This window comes from Loxodonta africana, chromosome 10 (assembly GCF_030014295.1).
Source record: "Loxodonta africana isolate mLoxAfr1 chromosome 10, mLoxAfr1.hap2, whole genome shotgun sequence".
Classification (NCBI taxonomy): Eukaryota; Metazoa; Chordata; class Mammalia; order Proboscidea; family Elephantidae; genus Loxodonta; species Loxodonta africana.
Window position 1 is genome coordinate 35,640,627 of NC_087351.1, and position 24,280 is coordinate 35,664,906.

The 24,280-nt window shown below is 40.8% G+C and overlaps 1 protein-coding gene across 1 annotated transcript in view; it reads right to left on the reverse strand.

Annotated features, from left to right (window-relative positions):
• Window positions 1-17,275, reverse strand: part of LOC104847000 (granzyme-like protein 2) — a 40,541-nt gene extending 23,266 nt beyond the window's left edge. Inside the window, exons 1-3 of the mRNA XM_064291847.1 lie at window positions 17,218-17,275; window positions 15,865-16,012; window positions 14,907-15,071 (exon numbers count right to left, since the gene is read on the reverse strand). Coding sequence (XP_064147917.1) covers window positions 14,907-15,071; window positions 15,865-16,012; window positions 17,218-17,275 — 371 coding nt within the window. The remainder of the gene's footprint in view (window positions 1-14,906; window positions 15,072-15,864; window positions 16,013-17,217) is intronic.
• Between the last annotated feature and the right edge of the window lie 7,005 nt (window positions 17,276-24,280).

A 24,280-nucleotide genomic window follows, 5' to 3' on the forward strand; every position in this document is an offset into this window, starting at 1 on the left:
ACAATACAGCCAAGATGGCTGTGTGTGTCTGGGGGGTGTGTGGTACTTCAGGGGCTTGTGTGTTTTTGTGATGCTGGAAGCTACGTGACTGGTATTCAAACACCAGCCGGGTCACCATGGCAGACAGGTTTCAGCTGAGCTTTCAGACTAAGATAGACTAGGAAGAAGGACCCGGTGGTCTAATTCTGAAAATAATTAGCCAGTGAAAACCTTATGAATAACAGCCAGAAGATGATATAGGGCTGAAAGATGAGCCCCTCAAGCTGGAAGACACTCAAAAGACAACTGGGGAAGAGCTGCCTCCTTAGACTTGACCTTAACGACATGAACTGGTATTGGCCATTTTGAATTGGACAATCACATGATCTACTATGCAGGGAATGACAACTTGAAGAGGGGTGGTGCTGCATTCATCGTTCAAAAGGAACATTTCAAGATCTATACTGAAGTACAGTGCTGTCACTGATAGGATAATATCCATACACTTATAAGGAAGACCAGCTAATATGACTATTATTCAAACTTATGAACCAACCACTAAGGCAAAAGATGAAGAAATTGAAGATTTTTACCAATTTCTGCAGTCTGAAATTGATTCAACATACAATCAGGAGACACTGATAATTACCAGTGTTTGGAATGTGAAAGTTGGAAACAAAGAAAAAGGATCAGTAGTTGGAAAATACAGCCTTGGTGGTAGAAACAGTGCCAGCGATCTCATGACAGAATTTTGGAAGACCAATGACATCTTCATTGCAAATACATTTTTTCACCAACATAAATGGTGACAGTACAGGTGAACCTCACCAGATGGAATACAGAGGAATCAAATCGACTACATCTGTGGAAAGAGAACAGAAAAGCTCAATATTATGAGTCAGAACAAGGCCAGGGACTGACCGTGGAACAGAGCACAATTGCTCATATGCAGGTTCAAGTTCAAACTGAAGAAAATTAGATCAAGTCCAGAAGAGCTGAAGTACGATCTTGAGCATATCCCACCTGAGTTTAGAGACCATCTCAAGAATAGATTTGATGAATTGAACACTAATTACTGAAGACTAGACCAGTTGTGGAATGACATCAAGGACATTACACACGAAGAAAGCAAGAGGATATTAAAAAGACAGGAAAGAAAGAAAAGACCAAAACAGATGTGAGAAGAGACTCTTACATCTTGCTCTTGAATGTCAAGTAGCTAATGCAAACAAAAGAAATGATGATGTAAAAGAGCTGAACAGAAGATTTCAAAGGGAGACAAAGTATAATGACATGTGCAAAGACCTGGAGTTAGACAATGAAAAAGGAAGAACACTCTTAACATTGAATAAGGAAGACAGAATAATTGACACCTTTGAATTGTGATGTTGGAGAAGAATGTTGAATATGCCCTGGAGTGCCAAAAAAATGAACAAATTTGTCTTGGAAAAAGTATGAACAGAATGCTCCTTAGAAGCAAGGATGGATCCTTAGAACATCTCACATACTTTGGACATGTTATTAGGAGGGATCGATCCCTGGAGAAGGACATCATGCTTGGTAGAGTGTCAGTAAAAAAAGAGGAAGACCCCAAACAAGATGGATTGACATGGTGGCTGCAACAATGAGCTTAAGTATAACACGAATTGTGAAGATGGTGCAGGACCAGGCATTGTTTTATTCTCTTGTACATACTGTTACCATGAGTCAGAATCGACTCGATGGCACCTAACAACGAGAACAGTTAAATTTTTTTTGTCAGTGTAAAGCAAGGATAGCCTTACCTACAATGTCCAATAACAGGGTCATGATTTTCTTGTAAGGCCTCACCAGAAGCCTATTTAACATTCACATTTCTAGCAACATTCTCTTCACAATAATAGGAAATTTCTCCACAGCTCTCTTTCCTTCTCTCTGAGGCTTCACAAGAATTGACTTTGACATCCATAATTCTATCAACAGTCTCTTCAAGTCTTCAAGGCTTTCATTAGCATGTGCCTCAAAACTTTTCCATCCTCTACCCATCAGTGAATTCTAAAACCACTTCCACATTTTAGGCATTTTGCTGCAGCACCCCACTTTCAGTACCAAAAACTGTATTAGTTTCCTGCAGTTTTTGTAACTAGATAGCACAAAAAAAAAAAAAAAAAAAAAAAAAGCACAAATTGGGTGGTATATAAGAACAAAAATTTATTGCTTTATTTTTCTGGAGGCTTGAAGTGCTAAATCAGGGTGTCAGCTCTGTTGATTCCTTCTGAGGACTCTGAGAGAAAATATGTTCCATGCCTCTCTCCTAGTTACTGGTGACAGCCAGCAATAGTTGTTTTCCTTGGCTTGTACATACATCTTCACTTGATGGTCTTCCCTCTGTCTCTATATATCTTTCCCTCTTTTACAATGACACTAGTCATATAGAATCAGAACCCCCACGCCTACTCCTATATGACCTCATCTTAACTCAACTAATATCATTTGCAAAGGCCTTATTTAGAACGGTGACATATCTTTTTGGCAACGCAATTCAACCAGTAACTCATGTGGATTCACATTTTTACTTTCTGAAGCCAGTGATGTTTTATTCTAAGGGGGGAAAAATGTACCTATGTCTAAGGTTTAAAACAGATGGACAGGTTGGATTTAATGACACGGCGTTGGGGGCTTGAACACTCATCCTCTAGGGTGGTCTGTGATTTTAAAATGTATTTTTCATTTCTATAAAATCTTTAAGAAGACTGCAGAAGCATAAAACATATGACTCTTGCTGTCTTGTCTAAATGAAAACAGTCTTTATTTACTTGTCTCCATATTTGTCCAATGTTACAAATGCACTTTGGCAAATTCCATTCTGCATATAAATTTGTTACCTAAGAAAATTTTAAAGATCTTACTTGTTTGATATCATGTATATCTTGTATTTAATATGGCTAAAAATGGGTGTGATTTCTTACTGTGATATCAAAGCTTTCATAATGGGAACTTTTGGTCACTTTTCAGTTTCCTCCAAATGTGCAGAAGCACTTACTGACATTTCTGATGTATAGAAATAGGAAGCCTATAAGATGACTATCATTGTTTCTGGTCATAGTAAAAATGTTAAGGTGTTGGCCTGCCATAAAAAATCTTTGTAAAATGTTTGAATTAAAGAATATTCTCATGTCCATTGAGGATGAGAATGAAGAAAAGGGTTACAGTGAAAAAGAAATTTGTATGTTGTCTCTGCAAGCTATTTAATGATCTTTGAATAGACTATTAGGAACATAGCAAAGGAGGAACCAATGGCAAGGCAGTTGTTTTATGGCATGTGTAGATGGCAACAAGATTTCATACAGAGAAAAAAAAGACTCATACATCAAAGATAAGACTGCTTTAGGCCTCAAAACCTTATCACCAAAGCCAAGTTTAACAGGTCTTTCTTATTTATCTATTAATTAAAAAAAAAAAAAAGTAATTTCTTTGTAATAAATTTCAAGTTATTCCTGTGCTTTAAAGCCATTTTCGCTGAGATAGAGAAGTTTAACTTGTGATGGCATCCAATGTTCGTTGGAGCGTATAGACACATTGGATATAATAAATGAGGAGAATTTGTGTGATGAATTTGCAAATGCAGAGGTACTGACGACAAACAGCTGGTCCGCCAAAGCAGTCCTGTAGACACCAAGAGGATGGGCATATTTGCGGAAACCTATCTCCCATAAGTTAAAAAAAAAAAAAAAAAAAACCAATGTTGCTAATAGGTAAAATCCTAAGTGTTTCATGTTGAGATGATTTTGCTGAAAGGAAATTTAGCTTGTAGATACCATAAGTCAGTGTAATGAAGGCTTGATTAAAACAGACCCTTAATCAAAGTGATAATTATGTTTGTGTATATTCCATTTTGGTACTATCTAGAGGAAGTGAAAGATACTCAAAAGTGGTAGGAGTTTCAGCAAAGTGTTAGTGGAAAATGAAAGAATCAAGATATTTTATTGTATCAGAAGATGTGAAAAAGATGTTATTTATATATGTATGCCCAATTAACCCTATGGTATTTAGAATTAGTTTTAAAAGACTGATGTCTGTAAAAATATATAGTTTTGAACTTGAAGGAGGTAGGGCCAAGACAGTAGAATAGTCAGACACTTCCTGCAGTTCCTCTTACAACAAACACCTGAAAAAACAAGCAGATTTATTATATATGATAATCTAGGAGCCCTGAACATCAAATACAAAGTTGAGGAGTCGGACTGAGTGGCAGGGGGAGGGAGAGACAGTTCAGAAGCAGCAAAGAAGTGCCAGACCTGACCTAGCCAGTACCCTGCAAGCTGAATCCTTTGGCACATGGGGGCTAAGGCAAGCAGTAGTACTAAGGACACATGTTGCAACATTGGGAGAATTTGTACAAGTCCCTGGAGCCAGAGGAAATCAGAACTGGATCTGAGAACGTTAAGTGCAAGCATCTAACCTGACACTCAGGAATGGAATAACCCTTTCCCCTTTGGGACTTCTGTAACAGTGTCTCTCTTCTCCTCCCCTGCCCCCTCCCTAATCTGCTCTGGTGCCAGTCTGGCAGTGTTCAACAGTTGTTGTGTCCCCTAGGATGGAAGTGGGAACCGTTACATCCAATTCAGTGTCCTGGCTTTGGGGAGGGAACAAATAAAACAAAACAAACAAACAAAAAAGAAACCTCCAGCTCCTCTAAGCTGGGAGCTTGAAAGTGATAAGCCCCAACCCAGTCGCTTGGCTTTAAAAATTGCCATGCCCCCTAAACCAGAACTCAGGGCAGGCACTGCCCTTTTGCCTAGGCACAGGCATAAGGAGTCCACAAACTTTGAATGCCTTTAACCCCTACCTAGACCCATGTGGGCCCATTCAATAGCTTAGGCCCTCATTAGCATAGTACAACATGGTGTATTCCTGAAGCCTATTTTCAACTGCAACAGCTGAGGTGGAGTGGCAGATTCATGACATTTGATGCTGTCCTGCCCATTAAGCAGAGTCCTCATCCACCCACATCAGGGACCTGAGGACTGGTGGCTTCACTCATCCCACTTAGCCACCCATGACAGGGGTCCAAGAATAAGTGGTGCCTCCAGTCCTTACAGCCAACAGTATTGGGTGCCCAAAGTCTGGCTGCAAAACTCACCCACTTACTTGCTCTAGGAGACAGGGAAGCACCTTCCACCTAAGACTCGGGGGGCAGCTTTCAGCCCCCTACCTTGCTCAGCACATAACCTCCTACTGCAGCCAATACCTGTGCTTGTTCCAGTCAGCCCTATGTAGCCCTGCTCATCTAGGACTGTAGGAGAGAGCCTGCACCACACACCTGGTGACTGAAGACCAGGTTCCTGAGCTGAATCCACACAAGAAAAATGAATGGACTCCTGGGCTCACACACCTAGTAGCAGCTCTAACTACCTTGTACAGAATGTGAGAACTTCAAAGATGCCAATAATCAAAGTAGCTCACATGTCCAGCCTATTTGGGCATACCAAAACAAAACAAAAAACTATGACCCAGTAAGCAAACATACAATAAATACATATAGTAAGATCAAGGCGGTGGGGCCAAGATGGCAGAGTAGTCAGACACTTCCGGTGGTCCCTCTTACAACAAAGACTCCAAAAAACAAGTGAAATGATTATATATACGACAATCTAGGAGCCCTGAACATCAAAGGCAAAGTTAGGAAATCAGACTAAGCAGCAGGGAGAGAAAGAGATAGTTCAGAAGCAGCATGGAGTGCCAGACCTGAGTTGGCAGGAAATGGCACCCCTCAGGCAAACAACAAGCAAAAAAGAGCAAAAGTGGCAACATTAATTTCTGATAAAATAGACTTTAAAAGCAAAATCCACCACAAAGGATAAGGAAGGACACTAAGTAATGATTAAAGGGGTAATATACCAGGAGGATATAAACATATTAAATATTTATGCATCCAATGACTGGGCTGTAAGATACATAAAACAACTCTAACAGCATTGAATAGTGAGATAGACAGCTCCACAATTATAGTAGGAGACTTCAACACACCACTTTCGGTGAAGGACAGAACATCCAGAAGGAATGTCAATAAAGACACAGAAGAGCTAAATGCCACAATCAACCAACACGACCTCATAGACATGTGCAGAACACTCCACCCAATGGCAGCCAAGTATACTTTCTTTTCCAGTGCACATGGAACTTTCTCTATAATAGACTACATATTAGGTCATAAAGCAAGGCTTAGCAGAATCCAAAACATTGAAATATTACAAAGCACCTTCTCTGACCATAAAGCCATAAAAGTAGAAATCAATAACAGAAAAAGCAGGGAAAAGAAATCAAACACTTGGAAACTGAACAGCATTCTGCTCAAAAACAACTGGTATATAGAAGAGGATGAGATAAAGTAATTCATAGAATCCAGTGAAAATGAAAACACTTCCTATCAGAACCTTTGGGGTAGAGCTAAAGCAGTGCTCAGAGGTTAATTTATATCAATAAATGCACACATCCAAAAAAAAAAAAAAGAAAGGGCCAAAATCAAAGAATTATTCCTACAACCAGAACAAATAGAAAGAGAGAAACAAAAGAAACCCTCAGGCACCAGAAGAAAGCAAATAATAAAAATTAGAGCAGAATTAAAAGAAATAGAGAACAGAAAATCAATTGAAAGAGTTAACAAGACCAAAAGCTGGTTCTTTGAAAATATTAACAAATTTGATAAACCATTGGTCAAACTGAAAAAGAAAAAGAGAAGAGGAAGCAAACAACCCAAATAAGAAATGAGATGGGCAGTATCTCCGTAGACCCAACTGAAATTAAAACAATCATATCCGATTGCTATGAAAAGCTATACTCAAACAAATTTGAAAAACTAGAAGAAATGGATGAATGTCTAGAAACACACTACCTACCTAAACTAACACAAACAGAGGTAGAACAACTAAATAAACCTATAACAAAAGAAGAGATTGAAAAGGTAATTAAAAAACTCCCAACAAAAGAAGAGCCCTGGCCCTGACAGCTTCCCTGGAGAGTTCTACCAAACTTTCAGAGATGAGATAACGCTACTACTACTAAAGGTCTTTCAGAGCATAGAAAAGGATGGAATACTCTCAAACTCATTCTATGAAGCCAACATATCCCTGACACCAAAACCAGGTAAAGACACCAAAAAGAAACTTACAGACCTATATCCCTCATGAACTTAAATGCAAAAGAAAAAAAGAGCACAGAAAATTAAGTGGAACAAAGAAACTGTGAACAACACACACAAACACACACAAAAATACATCAAAATGACAGCACTAAACTCAGACCTATCAATAACTACACTGAATGTAAATACACAAATAGAGAGTGGCATAATAGATAAAAAACAAACAAACAAAAAAACACGATCCGTTTGTATGATGCCTACAAGAGACACAGCTGAGACTTAAAGACACAAACTAAAACTCAAAGCATAAAATTATATCATGCAAACAACAACAACAAAAAAAAAACAGGAGTGGCAATATTAATCTCTGACAAAATAGACTTTAAAGTAAAATCCACTTTGAAGGATAAGGAAGGACACTGCATAGTGATTAAAGGGTCAATACACCAGGAGGACACGGCCATAATAAATATTTATGCACCCAATGACAGCATTCCAAAATACATGAAACAAACTGAAATTGAAAAGAGAAATGGACAGCTTCACAATAATAGCAGGAGACTAAAACACACCACTTTGGTGAAGGGCAGAACATCCAGAAAGAGGCTAAATAAAGACATGGAAGATCTAAATGCCACAATCAAGCAACTTGATCTCATAGACATATAGAGAAGAGTCCACCCAACAACATCCAAGTATACTTTCTTTTCCAACGCACATGAACATTCTTCAGAATAGACTACATATTAGGCCATAAAGCAAGCCTTAACAGAATCCAAAGCATCAAAAGATTACAAAGCATCTTTTCTAAGCATAAAGCTGTAAAAGTAGAAATCAATAACAGAAAAAGCAGGGAAAAAAAAAAAAAAAAAAAAACAACTACCGGCTATAGAAGATATTAAGGACAGAATAAAGAAATTCACAGAATCAAATGAGAATGAATACACATCCTGCCAGAACCTTTGGGCCATAGCAAAAGCAGCACTCAGAGGTCAATTTATAGCAATAAATGCACACATCCAAAAAGAAGAAAGGGCGAAAATCAAAACATCAACCCTGCAATTGAAAGCAGAAATAGAGCAGGAAAAGAAGCCCTTGGGCACCAGAAGAAAGGAAATAATAAAAATTAGAGCAGAAAAAAGTGAAATAGAGGATAGAAAAACAATTGAAAGAGTAAACAAGATCAAAAGCTCGTTCTTTTAAAAGATCAACAATTTGATAATCCACTGGCCAAATGAACAAAAGAAAAACAGAAGAGGAAGCAAATAACTCGAATAAGAAATGAGAGGAGTGATATCACAATAGAACAAACTGAAACTAAAAGAATCATAACAGAATACTATGAAAAATTTTACTCCAACATGTTTGAAAACCCAGAGGAAAAGGGCAAATTTCTAGAAAAATTCTATCTACCTAAACTACAGAAGCAGAGGTAGAACAACTAAATAAACCTGTAACAAAAGATGAGATTGAAAAAGTAGTTAAGTAATTCCCAAAAAAACAACAACAAAAAAGACCCTGGCCCTGATGGCTTCACTGGAGAATTGTACCGAATCTTCAGAGAAGAGTTAACACCACTACTTCTAAAGGCATTTCAGAGCACAGAAAAGGAGGGAATACTCCCAAATTCATTCTATGAAGCCAGCATAACCCTGATACCAAAACCAGGTAAAGCCGCCATAAAAAAAGAAAATTACAGACCAGTATCCCTCATGATAAAATTCCACAAAATTCTAGCCAATAGAATTCAACAACATATCAGAAAAAACACAAAAAACAAAAAAAAAACACCATGACCACGTGGGATTCATACCAGGTATGCAGGGATGGTTTAACATTAGAAAAACAATCAGTGTAATCCATCACATAAATAAAAGACAAGAACCACATGATCTTATCAATTGATGCAGTAAAGGCATTTGACAAAGTTCAACACGCATTCATGATAGAAACTGTCAGCAAAACAGGAACAGAAGGGAAATTCCTGAGCATAATAAAAGGCATATATACACAGCCAACAGCCAACATCATCCTAAATGGAGAGAGTCTGAAAGCACTCTTCTAGAGAATGGGAACCAGACAAGGATGCCCGTTATCACCACTTTTATTCGACATCATGCTGGAGGTCCTAGCCAAGAGCAGTTAGGCTAGAAAAAGAAATAAAGGACATCCAAATTGGTAAGGAAGAAGTAAAAGTATCCTATTAGCAGATGATATGATCTTATACACAGAAAACCCCAAAGAATCTACAAGAAAACTACTGGAACTAATAGAAGAGTTCAGCAAAGTATCAGAATACACGATAAACATACAAAAATCAGTTCAGGTTCCTCTACATCAACAAAGAGAAATTCCAAGAGGAAATTACCACATCAGTACCATTTACAATAGCCCTCAAAAGATAAAGCACGTAGGAATAGATCTAACCAGAGGCGTAAAACACCTATACAAAGAAAACTACAAGACACTACTGCAGGAAACCAAAAGAGACCTACATAAGTCGAAAAACATACCTTTCTCATGGATAGGAAGACCCAACATTGTGAAAATATCAATTCTACCCAAAACTATCTACAGATACAAGACAATCCTGATCCAAATTCCAATGACATTTTTTAATGAGGTGGAGAAAAAAATCACCAACTTCGTATGGAAAGGGAGGAAGCCCAGATATGTAAAGCATTATTGAAGAAGAAGAACGAAGTGGGAGGCCTCATACAACCTGATTTTAGAACCTCTTATACTGCCAAGGTAGTCAAAACAGCCTGGTACTGGTACAACAGATACATAAACCGATGTAACAGAATTGAGAATCCAGACATAAATTCTTTCAACTATGAGCAGCTAATATTTGACAAAGCCCCAAATCAATTAAACGGGGAAAACACAGTCTCTTTAACAAATGGTGCTGGCATAACTGGATATCCATCTGCAAAAAAATGAAACAAGACCCATACCTCACACCATGCACAAAAACTAACACAAAATGGGTCAAAGACCTAAATATAAAATCTAAAATGATAAAGATCATGGAAGAAAAATTAGGGGCAATGCTAGGAGCCCTAATGCATGGCATAAACAGTGTACAAAACATAACTAAACATATACAGGCACCAGAAGAGAAAATAGATAACAGGGAACTCCAAAAAATTCAACACTCAGGTTCTTCAAAGATTTCACCAATAGAGTAAAAAGACTACCTACAGACTGGGGAAAAAATTTTGGCTATGGCATGTCTGATCAGAGTTTAATCTCTAAAATCTTCAAGATATTGCAGAACTTCAACCACAAAAAGACAAATAACCTTAATAAAAAATGGGCAAAGAAGACATTCAGGCAGCTAAGGATTACATGAGGAAATGCTCATGATCACTAGCCATTAGAAAAATCTAGATCAAAACTACAATGAGATACCCCAAAGACACAAGGAAAATATTAGCCCAAGAGACAGAAGGGGCCACATAAACCGGAGACTCCATCAGCCTGAGACCAGAAGAACTAGATGGTGCCCTGCTACCACCAATGACTGCCCTGACAGGGAACACAACAGAGAGTAGGTGATGGAGCAGGAGAAAAGGGTGGTGCAGAATTCAAGTTCTAGTAAAAAGACCAGCCTTAACGGTCTGAGACTGGAGGAACCCCAGAGAACACAGCCCCCAGACTCTCTGTTAACCCAGAACTAAAACCATTCTCGAAGCCAACACTTCAGACAGAGAATAGACTGGACTATAAAACATAAATTGATACTCGTGAAGAGTGTGCCTCTTAGTTCAAGTAGGTACACAAGACTAAATGGGCAGCTCCTGTCTGGAGGCAAGATGAGAAGGCGGAAAGTGTTAGGAACTGGTTGAATGCACATGGGAAATCCAGAGTAGAAAGAAGGAACACATGGCCACATTACGGAGATAGCAACTAGGGCCGCATAACAATGTGTGTATAAATTTTTGTATGAGAAAATAACTTGAGTTGTAAACTTTCACCTAAAACACAATAAAAAAAAATTCTTAATGTGAGGCCTTACAGAAAATCTATGAAAAAGAATAATATATCCTGCTTATTAGATTTGAGTAAGTTTTCTAAACCTATGAGATCCCAAATTATTGAATCATCTTCCATTCCTCCTGTAGCTGTAGGCTCGGTGGGCTTTGTGGTATGCCTTCCAGATTATCGCAATGACAATTCAACCAAATGTTTTGCAATAGAATATTGTGGATTTCCAGTTGTTTTGCCTGCAGTATTGATTTCTATACTGTCTCTCAAGCTCTGAACTGGTGCCACATGTATCAGATTTTTAAAATTTTTATGGCAATAGAAATTTGCACATCATTTTGTTGAGTAACTAGTATATAGATCAAGCTATTAAAACAAAGACTCCCCAAAATAAAGTGATTTAAACAAGATTCAAATGTATTTTTGTATCACCTTAGGAGTCCAGAGATGGGCAAGTGATTGAGGGTGGATCTGCCTTCTGTTCTACAAAATCATTTAGGGACGTAACTTCCCTGTATTCTTGTTTCTTTGTCTCCTCTTTTGTTGTTGTCACCTACATGATCATTGTCCCTTATAATACCATGCTCTCATTTCAGCATATGGGAAAAAAAGGGGGGGGGGGAAGGAAGTCAAGAGATTTTCTTATGCAAACGTGATATGGAAGTTTTTCACATCTTTTATACTCAGATGCTACTGCCTAAAATAATCACGTATAGCTGTAAGGAATGTATTCATTAGCTGAATAATAAGATTTGATATCTTGTATGAGCCTGCAGGGAACATTCTTTCTAAAGAGGGAGGGAGGAGAATCTATAAAAGGAGACAACTAATAGTCATTGCTACAATGTTTGTAAAGCACCTGACACAGTAACTGACGAATAATGGGTGCTCAATGAATGGGTCATTGTTTCCAAAAAATATGTACGTATATATACAGTTTTTTATATGAAGAGAAAAACTTTCTCATAATAATGCAAATATCTAATAAAAGATTTTGAAAGTACTAAAATGAATTGCTGTATTGGAAAGCAAAAATATTTTAAAATATTTTTATCCTTCTCACATACACTGTTAATTTCTCCTACCCTTAGTTACTAATTGCTGTTGTTAAATAAGTTACTTTATTTAAGTAACAACCTTCATATAAAATAAAAGATCATGAAATAATACAGAAGAATATAAAATTTAAAGTGAACATGTACTTAAAAAATTTTATGTAAGGACTCATACATGTGGATAATTATATAATACTATGCTTTTATTATTCTTATCTGTTTTGGTCTTGTCTTGGGGTAGCTCTCAAAAAGCTGGTGTCTTCTGTCTGATGAAAAGATATTGGGTGGTTTTGACCATCTGTACCTGTCTGCAGTGTGGAACAATTTCATTCTAGAGTTCCTCTTCTAATATTCTCTGAATAGGGAAGGGCACAGAGCACATTGTCCTGGGGAGTACAGAGTGAACAAGTGCTAAAGGTGCGGGGTGGAATGCAGTGAGGTGGATGAGACTGGTTCCTAGATCTTCAAGATACTCTACTTCTCAACACTCCTGCTGTTTGGGGCAGCTGGAGTGGATTAGAACTGCCTTGTCTGTGGGATTAGGCTGTGAAAAGGCAGTTTGCATTCTGATCCTATTACTTCAATGTCTCCCTTGTGATCTCAAGTTTAGTGCTGTTTGGCTGCACTCTGGTGACAGGTCAGAATCCCACAGTCCTATCTTAAGTCCAGCTCTCACTTCTGCCTAGTCTTGCTCTGGTATAAACCCTACATAAGAGGCTGCAGGCCCTGGGTAGCTAGGAGCACAAGGAGCACCTGAGATGCAGACCTTTACAGGCAAGTCGGCCCTATGGCTGTGCATAGGAGGATGTGGGCTGTTGCTTTTCATTCCTCCACACTGAGCTACCATAAGCAGATATTTTTTTCTGTAGCCAGCACCATAGTTGTCCCCCTGTTAGCCTCTGTTTATGCCTGAAAGGTCATATATGGGCAGGTGTGAGCCTTGGGTTTTCTATACCAGAAGCTTGACCCCTTTGCACCCTAGAGAAAGAAAGTCACCGGGGTCATTGAATCCTAATCATACACAATGTGGGTATCTTCCTGTGGACAGACTGGTGGAAATATCTTCAGAGGGACCATGGGATTCAGACAAAAAGAGCAAGTCTATAGTTCCTGGGGGAAATCTCCTTTGTGGTTTTACTGCTGTATCACAAGGCCTGTCTCTTAGGTAGTGGATGGACGTTCACTTGAGGGCGGGAGGTGCAAACTCCAACCCTGCTGCGTAGAGGTAACATCTGAAGCACATAGGTCCTAATAACCAGATAGCCAAACATGTGACGTAATCAAGAAACCAATCATCCGAATGTGACCGAGTAGGACAGGCGGAGGGACTCTAGCTGCTAAGTGAGTGGGGGCTGCCTGACTTCAATTCTATGTGGGGGTGTGCTGTGTGCTGCTCTGGATGAGAAAGGGGGAGTTGGGCTAGCACAGGTGGTAGGTGTGTCTACATGTGTGGGGACCCTGCCTGTCTGTCACATTCCTCCTACTTTTGCTATGACAGGCATTATCCTAGTTTTCCTGAGCTCCCTCTCAGGTAGGAACTGGTAGGCAGAGCTCAGCTGAAACAGCAGCACTGAGAAGAGGCTCTGCTCAGCCGGAGGCAGGGATGGAGCCTGATGGAGACATTGTCCTGGTGTGGACTAAGCCAGGCCCCTATTTTGTGGGTTGGAGGCTCAGGTGCTTTTCTCCAGTTCTTCTGTAGTGGTGGGCTGGGGTGAGCTTAGGAAGGAGAAAAAGTCATCATTGAGAGACTCATGCAGTAAGTTGCATTTTTCTTCTGAGAGAGACACTCCACCACCCGATGAGGTCAGACACAGGGACCTGACCTTACAGATGCTGATAGAATGGGACAGTGCATATGTGTGAGTTGTTGACTTGTGTGGGGAGTTTCTGAGTTTTTGAGTAGGAGGAGCACAGAAGAGAGTAGAGTAGGTACAATCAGAGCCTGCTCGAGGCACAGAAGGGGACCAGAGAATATGTTCAGGAAGACATGGAAGTTAACTCCTCCACATTGCGAGATGATATGTATTAAGAATCTGACGGTGCCTCACATAAAGCCTGCCTACAGGATCCAGGGTCCAGTCACTTAGACACGCTAGGATGTATTCATTATTCTTTGGATCCTGGGTACAAAGCTGAATATTCTTGTGAAGACCCCATAGGAGGTTTATTCTCATATCCACGGCTAACAAAACCCTGGGCCATATTGTTACACACCAGGGGTCCCCCAGAGTCTCACTGTGGACACAGAAGGGAAAGTCTCAGGGCAGACCCTTCTGGCTTCCACCCTCTGGCTCTTTTTCCTTCCTGGTTCCCTTATCTTCCTGCTCAGGGCCTAGGTGTTCGAGAAAGAAGGGGCTTAAGGGTCACCATTTGCTTTTGCTTCAAGTGACAGGGCCGGGTAAAGTTCATGCCTCTGGGATCCCTCAGCATTCTGAGTCTCTGCCCAGGTTGAGTTCTGTCTCCAGCCCAACCCACTACCAGACTTTTCTTTTGTTCTCCCATGGAGAAAGGACAAGAGATGAGCTGGAGAGACATTCCTGTGTATGATGGGTTGAGAACAGGATGCCCCCAACCATGGTAGGTAGTACTCTAACATGGCTTCATGGCCAATGAATTCCTGGCCATGGGGATTTAAAATCATTAGGTTTTTAAAGCAAGGAAGGACAGATGCTTCTCTCCTTATCATTCCTGTATTTTTAGTGTGCAGAGGGTTACCCTCACACAGCTTGGTAGTGTTGTCATAGTGTGAGAAGATTTACTCGCATGTCTGCTTCTCCTCCACTTCCAGTCTACCTCCTGGAGTGTGGCTGACAACCAGGCACTGCTCGTTATTGCTCAGCCTGTCATACTGGACTCCTGCTCTGGTCTCAACATGTACTGACTCTGCAGTAGGCCAATGGTCTGCACAGAGGCGTTCAGCTGAGCTAGTCGAAGAAGGTGTTTCAGCTAGTCAGAGAAGGTGAGCGATAGTAGTTCCAATCCTGCTGTGTCAGCAGGTCTCAGATTCAGGGAGGTAATTTCTTTTTAGTCCTGAAAGCCCCCTGGTACCCTTCTATTGCACTGAGACCAGTGGAGCAGTCTGACGGAGGAGGGGGGTGGCCTAAAGCTTCCAATAAGCCAAGACTCCCCAGTACCCTGTGAAGGTGCACCCAAATGGAAGCAAGATGGTACCTTCAGTAACACGATGTCACTGACAGTTGAAGCTCTGTTAAACTCTGGGTAAGGAAAGGCTTGAAAAGGATGATCTGCTGCATGTTTTTCTCTTTCTGGATATTGTGGGCTCCCAGGGTGGCAGTCATGTTCTGCAAGAAGGGCTGGATACAGTAAATATGAGCTTCAACACAGCATTAGATAAGGATATTGATGTTCTAACCCAAGGCAGGCCTGCAGCTGAGTCAAATTGGCAGGAGGAAAATGGGGCAGAAGTCATGTCTCACTTCTCCCCTCCAACACCTCAATCCAAATGTGAACACTGTTACCTTCTTTTCTCTTCAGTGGTGACCCAGGGCTTGTCCTTCAGCAGCCTCACCTGTCACCTACCCCCAGTCCACAAGATTTATACTCTAACCCACACTCACTTCCTCTAGTCTGGAGATGCACAGAAGATTCCTCTGATGAGCCCATTGGGCCCTATGTACTGAGGGACCATCCTGAGCTATGTCTGTGGAATGGTGTTAAGGTTTCCCAGGAAACAAGCACCCAGTTGTTGCTCCTCACCTTTTGTAACAATGAGCCACTGTCAGCATAGAGTCTTCCTGGACTAGAAAAACCCCACATGCCTTCCAAATATGGTTATTCTCAATGACTGTTATGGATGCCATGTAGTGCCGGGAGTGTGCTGTGGACTCTGTGCCCCCTTTGATCACTGTTTAAAGAGGAAATTTGTTGGGTGTCTGTGCTCACAGAGCTCAGAGGATGGGCAATATCCGTGGTCTAGAAGACTGGGATGTTCAAAGGCTGGATGGTCTGTGGAGTTTTAACTTGGGTTGGAAGAAAGTCATCTGCAGGGGCTCTAACACTGAGATGGGAACCTGATTCCTGTGGGCAGCATGACCAGTTTCGTCTCCAAGCTCACTTTCTTATTTGAAAATGAGGGACCACAGCCTTTATTTGAGTTAAATATACTTCAGATACATGTTAATAGGAAATAATTTTACCTCACGGCACACATCTAGAAGGTCTGAAAAGTAGTTTCTCTGACCTGCTCTGAATGCTTTTTTGTCCCCAGGCATCTCAGGCCCCTGGTGTTGTGATCACTTCCAGCATGGGCTGGTTTCTAGACACCCGTACCTGAAGAGCTCGTGGAACAGAATCCTTTGGTGTCTGTCCCATCCTGAGTCTGGTACATAGAAAATACTCCATAGAAATGCTTCGGTTATGAGAATGAAAATTTCCCAGGTTTTCCTTGGCTTGCGGCTAGGGAGGAGAAGTACTAGTAGATATCTGAACTTCAGCACAGAATTTGCTTCATAGTACAATCAGTCCTCAGAATAAATGGCGATGAGAACAAAAACTGGAAATCAAAGTGGAGAGGGGAAATGAATGGCAGGGGGCCTGGACGAGGGCCCCATCTCTGTCAGAGCCTTGGGAGCAGTGATCAGACCCTTTGACTTAGGTAGGATCTGAGTTTAACCTGATAGAGCTTAGAGGCTAATAGAATAGGGGCAAGGTGAAGGTGACATCTAGAATATGGAATATGAAATACCTCTTCCATTTTTGATCCTTAAGATAACTCCTGACATTAAGCTGTGTATTGTTTTGTTTACAGAGATGAAATTTATTTCATTCATTTTCAGCTTTCCCTCCTCCTACAGAATCTATGGCCATCCTAATAAAAAAATCACTTTCCAGATTGTGGAGGTATAACCCATGAAAGGGGAATGACCCACCAGGTTTGTTGGGAGCAATTTCCCCTGTCATTTCTGTATATTGTTGTTGCAGTAATAGATTTCAGTAAATTCTTGGGGAAAAACTGGGTCCAGGATGCACCGTAAAGGCAGGCTGACTGGAGCTCTGTGGAAATATCACTGATGGAGTAAGACAGGCCCTGAGTTTGGGACAGTCACTTACCCATGACGGCCCCAAAGGGCAGAGATAAGGCCAACAGGATCAGGAGTGGCAGCACCATATTGGAAAATTTGCTCAGATCAGAAGTTGCATATCATTCATTATTCTGGGTTTTTAAGCTAAGAGTTGAGTAAGGAGGGGCAGGCCCAATGACCACCTGTTTCCTTCTAGGTTGTATTGATTCTGAAGATATGAACTCAGCATGTCTTTCTTCCCTCCTAGAGGAATGTGTATGATGAGGGTGTTGTAAGAACCACATTCTTAGGCAGTTTCTCAAGCAACGTGACCACATTTGCCTGGAGAAAATCTTGAAACCTTGAGAAGGGAGGAAGGGGTTTCGAGGCTTTTGTATTAGTCAGAAATAGTGTTCCCTTCCTCTAAATTCTGTTTTGGGTCTTCAAAGAGCACGAACATCATGCCATATGGACTTGCATTTGTGATCAGCAACTGCCTACTTCTTTACATTACAGCTCTCAACCCAATCCTTCCTTTTAGTGCTTCACTGTTTGAGAGCCCAGGAGTTTAAATATTTAATTATATTTATAAATGGAAAAGTGACAAACTGTTCTTCCTGAATATACCATATATAAGCTCTTCATCACCCGTCAACTATTGGTAGTAGGAAGGTAAATAGATAACAGGATAGGAAAGCATGACAGCACGGTTTGACAGACCAACCTGTGTAAATTCATTATTTGGTCCCAGGATCCCGTGATCAACCAATGTTGCTCTGAACCTTGATATTTTTGAGGGATCAAATATCCCAGTTTCAAAGTATTTGTAAGCATGCAGGTAGACACAGAAAGAGGGAAACAAAAAACCCTCCCACCCCAACAAAACAAAACAGAACAAAACAAAAACTTTGCTATTCATCTTGAATTTTCTTGATTTCTCTTTTTCTATTTGGCCCAGGTAATCTGGTATCCCTATGAAGACTAGCATTTAGACAAATTTTCTGCACCTCATGCCTCTCTGTCCCTGGTGATGGTCTCTGTTCTTGTTTTCACAGAAAGAGGAAATAGCCTCAATTAAGGGTCACTGCCCTGCTCTATGGTGCAGTGATTAAGACCTAGGGCTGCAAACCAAAAGACCACAGTTCAAATCCACCAGCCACTCCTTTGAAACCCTGTGTGGTAGGTTTTACTCTGTCCTATAAGGTCACTATGTGTCAGAATGGACTCAATGGCAATGGTTTTTTTTTTTGTTGTTGTTTTTGTTTTTTTTAGCTCTGCTCTGTGAATTCTCCAAGAACTTCTGCCAGGGGTGGATTACACAATAAACAAGGTAAACTTGGGTTTACTTGTGTTTGCTAATCTGTAGTGAACTGTTTAACATGTGAAACTGTTCACTACAGAGTAGCAAGTATGCACAAGTAAGGCTGTGTTTACCTTGCTTAATGGGTGCTCTATCCCTGTCAGGAGCTGCAAATTTGAAAAGAGGCTTTGATTCTGTAGGAAGGTGCTCTGGGGCTAGGAGATAGACAGATTCCAGTCATACCTAAAAGTTGAATCTTTGATGAGGTGAAAAACTGTGAAATTATTCACTACAGATTAGTAAGTAAGCACAAATAGCCTGTGCTTACCTTGCTTATTGGATAATCTGTCCCTGCTCCTGCCCTTTCACCAAAATTCCTTTCCTTAGGAGAGTGGCTGATGGAGTGGAAATATTGGTCATTTTCCCTTTAGGCATAATATCCCTAGGCCTCATCTTCAATGGAGCAGCTCACTGAATTGGAGGATAGCATCTTCTCCCACTTGTCTGGTATCCTTCATTACCATCTGCCAGAGTTGTAAGCCTGCCTAGATGTTTGTGGCCCAGCTTACCCTGTCTAGGTCTGGGACAAGATGAGGGGTCCTAAAGATGTGGTGAGCATTGTGATCTCAGCTGCCCAGAACCAGTCAAGGCTTATAAACTCAGACCCTACTGTTTGTTTTGGGTGCCAGGCCAGGGATTGCACTGTCCTTACTAGACTCCACTTGATTGCTTGCTGTAGTCCTCTGAGAGATTCAGGTACCCAGCAGAGGATCCAGGCATGGAATAGGGAGTAGAGTGAGGCCTGATGACCTGGTGAACGTAGAGGCACACGTGGGAAACAGCTGTGTGATCACGTCTTGTCTTTTATTTAGAGGCAGCATGTGGGCTGCCTCTGAGCCCTGGGATTTGCTGCTGGGTGCTTTCCTCCTTCGTAATGCTGTGAGCAACCAGGGTGACATCTGATTGTAGGAGAACATGTGGACTGGACACTCCTTATAATGTCTCTCCTTGGTTATCTGGTCCCACCTGGCTCATGAACCTGAGGCATCAATGATGATGTGATTCAGATGAAGTCCTCCAGCCTCCTGTTCCCCGGTTCTGGTAAGGCCCTGGGTGCTTGAGGGCTATCAGGCTTTGCATAGGAAAGTGTTAAGTACATACAAAAACAAAAAACAAAAAAAACCTTTTGCTGTCAAGTTGATTCCCACTCATGTTGTTGTCATTGTTGTTAGGTGCTGTTGAGTCCATTCTGAATCATAGTGACCCTATATACAACAGAACAAAACACCGTCTGGCCTAGTGCTATTCTCCAGTCATTGTTATGCTTGAGCCCATTGTTGAAGCCACTGTGTCAATCCATCTCCTTGAGGGTCTTTCTCTTTTTCACTGACCCTCTATTCTTTTTTTTTTTTAATAATTTTTATTGAGCTTTAAGTGAACGTTTACAAATCAAGTCAGTCTGTCACATATAAGCTTATAGACACCTTACTACATACTCCTATTTACTCTCCCCCTAATGAGTCAGCCCGCTCCCTCCTTCCAGTCTCTCCTTTTGTGACAATTTTGCCAGTTTCTAACCCTCTCTACCCTCCTATTTCCCCCCAGACAGGAGATGCCAACACAGTCTCAAGTGTCCACCTGATACAAGTAGCTCACTCTTCGTCAGCATCTCTCTCCAACCCATTGTCCAGTCCCTTCCATGTCTGATAAGTTGTCTTCGGGAATGGTTCCTGTCCTGGGCCAACAGAAGGTTTGGGGACCATGACCACTGAGATTCCTGTAGTCTCAGTCAGACCATTAAGTCTGGTCTTTTAATGAGAATTTGGGGTCTGCATCCCACTGTTCTCCTGCTCCCTCAGGGGTTCTCTGTTGTGCTCCCTGTCATGACCCTCTATTCTACCAAGCATAATGTCCTTCTCCAAGGACTGATCCCTCCTGACAACATGTCCAAAGTGCACGAAACGTAGTCTCGCCATCCTTGCTTCTAAGGAGCACTCTGGTTGTACTTCTTCCAAGACAGATTTGTTTCTTCTTTTGGCAGTCCACGGTCTATTCAGTATTCTTCACGAACACCACAATTCAAAGGCATCAATTTTTCTTTGGTTTTCCTTATTCATAGTCCAGCTTTCACATGCATATGAGATGATTGAAAACACCATGGCTTGGGTCAGGTACACCTTAGTCTTCAAGGTAATATCTTCATTTTTCAACATTTAAAAGATGTCTTTTGCAGAAGATTTGCCCTATGCAATGCACCTTTTGATTTTTTGGCTGCTGCATCCATGGGTATTGATTGTGGATCCAAATAAAACCCTTGACAACTTCAATCTTTTCTCCATTTATCATGATGTTGCTTATTGGTCCAGTTGTGAAGATTTTTGTTTTCTTTATGTTGAGATGCAATCCATACTGAAGGCTGTGGTCTTTGATCTTCATCAGTAGGTGTTTCAAGTCCTCTTCACTTTCAGCAAGCAAGATTGAGTCATCTGCACAATGCAGCTTGTTAAGAGTCCCCCTCCAATCCGGATGCCCCGTTCTTCTTCATATAGTCCAGCTTCTTGGATTATTTGCTCAGCATATAGATTGAATAGGTATGATGGAAGGATACTACCCTGATGCACACCTTTCCTGACCTTAAACCAAACAGTACCCCCTTGTTCTGTCTGAACAACTGCCTCTTGACCTGTGTACAGGTTCCCCATGAGCATAATTAAGTGCTCTGGAATTCCCATTCTTCACAATGTTATCCATAATTTGTTATGATCCACACAGTCAAATGCCTTTGCATAGTCGTTAAAACACAGGTAAACATCTGTTTGGTATTCTCTGTTTTCAGCCAGGATCCGTCTGATTTCAGCTATGATATCCCTCGTTCCATGGTTGGCAGTTCGAACCCACCAGGTGCTCCTTGGAAACTCTATGGGGCAGCTCTACTCTGTCCTATAGGGTCACTATGAATCGGAATCGACTCAACGGCACTGGGTTTGGTTTGATTTTTTTAGTATGTCCTCATAGCAATCCTGTAGGCCAGAGAGCTCCCCTGCAGGGTTTCCAAGGAGTGGCTGGTTAGCAGCTGAGCTCTTAACCACTGTGCCACCTAGGCTCTGTTATGTAAATACTGTCTAGAATAAAAGGCACAGGTTTGAGATATAAATTTTTTCTGCCCCAGATGTAACTGCTGCTAAAATTATTTTCTATTCTAATCATTCTACTTATAACAGCACTCATCTTAAAAAGGAAGGCTGTAAAATTTCATTACTTTTGAAATGCTACAGAATATCACTCTGCACTCAAATATTGGGTGATAATATCACTGTGGGCAATTTTATTTCTGAAGAGTTCATGAAAACAGGAAAACAATGTAGATAGAATGTAAGTATAATGCAATAGGAATCATTGTGGGAGTTATGTGTCCTAAAATGTTGAAATCCCTCAGAATTTGTCATATTTCATGTTATTATGAGAGTTTTAGCACTTTTTATGAAGGAGAATTTTCCTTTAAGTTCTTGAGACAGGCTCTCAGTTGCCGCCTGTGCTCCCAATGAATGTGCCGGCCACCCATACTGCCCTCTGTCTCCTATCCTAATCTCTCATAGCTGAGTCAGTGTTCTAGTCTGAGGGACACCTTTTTTCAGACTGACAAACAGGCATATGTCAGCACCTGCTGACTCTCTGCCTTTTTGTGTTCATTAATTCTGTGGCACGACTCACAGAATTCACACAGAATATACTGTACTCACAGCAATAATTTATTACAACCAAAAATGATACAAACATAGTAGCATATAAGATGAGGTCTGGGAGAGGTCCCATCATATATTTTCTATGTCCCAAAGAGGGATGCACTACCTTATCCTGTGCAGGGCCACTAACCAGGTCTCCATCTGAGCCTTAGGGCTCAGGGCTTTTATCAATCTCACGATGTGGCCATGATGGATTACATTGTGCTTGTGAGACTTGGACAGTATTGGGTCCCTGGGTGGACCCTTTTGATCTGGTCAGCCCCCACTAGGTTGCATTAGACGTTGGTCCTGCTCCAAGAATAGAGAATGAAGGCCAAATTGCTCCCTAAAAGTTGACTCCATACTTTATAGCTGTTGCTTAGGAGGTAGGAGAATGTTCGCTTAAGGGAGGGATGAGCGAATTCCAATTCTGCCACAGACAAGTGTCATTTCAAGCACCTAGGTCCCAAGGAGTAGTGACCAGCATCAGACATGAACATAAACAAGATACCAATCAACCAGGCATGACCAAGTGGAACAGGTTGAAAGAACAGACCCTGCTAAGTGAACTGGACCTGGTCTACTATGAGCCCACACAGGGGTATGTGGTATGCTGGGCCAAATGAAAGTGGCTGAACCAGGCCTGCACAGGTGGGAGGTGTGTCTACAATATTAGGTATATTTGAGCCCATTGTTGCAGCCAATCATTGATGGTCTCCCTGTTCTTTGCTCACTTTACCAATCACGATGTCCTTCTCCAGGGATTTGTCCCTCCTGATAACATGTCCAAAGTAAATGAGATGAAGTCTCACCATCCTCGCTTCTAAGGAGCATTCTGGCTGTACTTCCTCCAAGACAGACTTGTTGGTTCTTCTAGAAGCTCACAGAATATTCAATATTCTTTGCCAACCCCATAATTCAAAGGTATCCATTTTAATTTGGTCTTCCTTTTCATTGTTTTTGTATATATAAAAAAAAAATACCTTGGCTTGGGAGGACAATACATAAGTCATCAAAGACATTTTTGGTTTTTAACATTTGAAAGAGATATTTTGCAGCAGATTTGCCTAATGCTATAAGTCATTTGATTTCTTGACTGCCACTTTCAGGGATGTTGATTGCTGATCCAAGTAAAATGAAACTCTTGACAACTTCAATCTCCATTTGTCATGATGTTGCTTATTGGTCTAGATACGTGAATTTTTGTTTTCTTTATGCTGTGGTGTAATCCATACTGAAGGCTATGGTCTTTGATCTTCATCAGTAAGTGCTTCAAGTTGTCTTCACTTTCAGCAAGCGAGTTTGAGTTATCTGCATATCACAGGTTGTTAATGGGTCCTTATCCAGTCCTGATGCCACTTTCTTCATATCATTCTGTTTCTCAGATTATTTGCTCAGGATACAGATTGAATAATTATGGTGAAAGGATACAACCCTACTGTATATCTTATTCCATTTTAATCCCCAAAGTACCCTTTGTTCTGTTTGGATTACTGGTTCTTTACCTATGCAGGTTCACCTAAGCACGATTAAATGCTCTGAAAGAATTTTCAATCTTCAAGTTTTGATTTTTTTTTTTCAGTTTATTTGTCAATTTATCTCCTCCCTTTTGCATTTTATCATAAACAGCAAGGAGAAACCAGGACATGCCTTCAGCATTTTCTTAGGAGTTTCCAAGATAAATATCCAAGTTCATCATTTACAAGTTTTATTTTCCATAAAACTTTCTAACATAATACAGTGAAATTCTTTGTAACTTTAAAGCAAGGGCTGCTTTTCCTGCAGTGTCCAATAACAAATTCATCATTTCCTTCTAAGACCTCACAAGAAGCATAATTAATGTCCACATTTCAAGCAAGATTCTGTTCACAGTAATAGGAATTTTCTCCACAGCTCTCCTCACTTCTTTCTGAGCTTTAACAAGAATTGATTTTAACATACATAATTCTACTGACAATCTCTTCAAGGCTTCAAGACTTTCATTAGTAAGTGCCTTAAAATTCTTCCAGCCTCTACCAATCAGCCAATTCTAAAATCACTTCCATATTTTAGGCATTGTTACAGCAGCACCCCACTTTTGGTACCAAAGG